Source organism: Sipha flava, unplaced genomic scaffold, assembly GCF_003268045.1.
Source record: "Sipha flava isolate LNK unplaced genomic scaffold, YSA_version1 46_pilon_pilon, whole genome shotgun sequence".
Lineage (NCBI taxonomy): Eukaryota > Metazoa > Arthropoda > Insecta > Hemiptera > Aphididae > Sipha > Sipha flava.
The window spans coordinates 166,786-168,506 of record NW_020273250.1 but is presented as its reverse complement, the minus strand read 5'-3'; the positions used below and the strand labels follow the sequence as shown (position 1 = coordinate 168,506).

The 1,721-nt window shown below is 29.2% G+C and overlaps 1 protein-coding gene across 1 annotated transcript in view; it reads left to right on the top strand.

The window, feature by feature from the left end:
* Positions 1-427: 427 nt before the first annotated feature.
* The window catches only part of LOC112689706, a 2,389-nt gene continuing 1,095 nt past the window's right edge, over positions 428-1,721 (top strand). The window contains exons 1-4 of the mRNA XM_025563541.1: positions 428-630; positions 714-809; positions 910-1,516; positions 1,583-1,707. Of these exons, the coding sequence (XP_025419326.1) occupies positions 429-630; positions 714-809; positions 910-1,516; positions 1,583-1,707 (1,030 nt within the window). The 5' untranslated portion in view covers position 428. The remainder of the gene's footprint in view (positions 631-713; positions 810-909; positions 1,517-1,582; positions 1,708-1,721) is intronic.

Sequence of the window (1,721 nt, the reverse complement as noted above, 5' to 3'; positions counted from 1 at the left end):
AAAACATGAAAAAAAAATTAGTATCTTTATTTGTGTCTAGGAGTCGATTGAAAAAATTTCACTTTTTAGTAATTACTAGTTATAAAATGTAAGAAGAGTGGAGTTTCAGTGAAGTGGAGTTTTGTGCTTGGCAAATATCAAATTAAAATTAATTTTTAGCTGGTTCAAATGGAACACGTCTTATTTGGATATAACAAAGTCTAATTTATAAATGTATAAATGTTGTTTAGTAAACAATATAAGTTTATTATGATCTATATTGAATTTCGTTAAGAATTTAATACCACGGTCTCTTGCTTTACTATTTCATACCATAGTATAATACATAATCAGTTAGATTTCTTATTATTATTATAATCGTAAAGCAACTACGAGTATACTTATACGAATAGTTAATATACTTTATAATTTACAGGTTATTATATTTCATGATGAGTAATAATTGCGTTAGCCCTGTTACCTGCGTAGAACAAGACGATAGATGTATGAACAACGTAGAAGAATCGCATTTTATGAAACTGGATGCAATGAATTCGAATCATAATGAAATTATGGTTCAGCTTACATTCAAAATCGAGTTTCAGAAGGCGATTATCAATAAATTATTATCAGAAATCAGCGAAATTAAAAGTAGCTGATTATTACAAGCTCTGAATACTATAGAAGTTCTATGTATTTCTAGTGTACTATAACAGCGTAATATTATTTTACAGCTAATTTTCAAATTCAAAGTCAGTTGAAGGATAACGAGTTGTCAAATTTGAGAGAAAAATGTGAGCAGTTCCAAAGTAGAGTAAAAGAATTTGGAGGTATGTAACAAAATTATAGATTCAGTTAATAATATATCGAAATCTGTAAGTCAATCTACATTGTAAGGTAAAACAATAATATACAAACGTGTTCTTTTAGATAATCCATCGAGAATTGATCAATCAAATTTTTATAACCATCAAAATACATTGGACAAGTTGAACAAAGAAAATGAGTTATTGAAGAAGAAAAACAAAGAGTTGTTGAATGAAAAAAATTCTTTGGTATCAAAATTAGATAAAGAGTTTGAACAATGTCCAATAGTGTCGTTTGACTATGGAAACGAAAGCTACAATATTATCAAAAAATTAACTAAATCTGTGAAGGCTGAAATAGTGGATACAAGATGCTGTGATAAGTTCTTCGATTTGTGTGTGACTGAACTCAATGAAAATCTGGCTTTCGTCGGTGTTGTTGATGGCGTTGTTCAAAAAGCCTCTGATGTTATCGAAGTCCAACAAACTCAGACAACTGCAGAACCAACGAAAATCTTTGAAGCTAATATCGATAACGTGTCATTTACAAAGACTGTCTCAAGTGATCTCGAAGTAGAATCAAATCACCTAGATAAGACGAAGAACGATATAATTTCCACTGAAGAAAACTGCTGCAAAATAACCGCCAAATTCACCGATCATAGCGACATAAAAAACATCTTAAATTTGGATCAAATCACAACGTTTAAGTTTACTATTAACGATAAAAAGTATACATATATATATAAGAAACCAATTTAATATAAACATTTTTAAAATCGTATGGTTCTTTTCAGAAAAAAACTCTCAGACAATGAATTAGATGCAAATTTTAAATCTAATCCGGTAAGTGCACTGCAAGAATTGTGTATATCCCAAGATTGGATATTACCGAAGTATAAGTTTTTTGAAGAAGGCGATAGTAAATGTTTTACT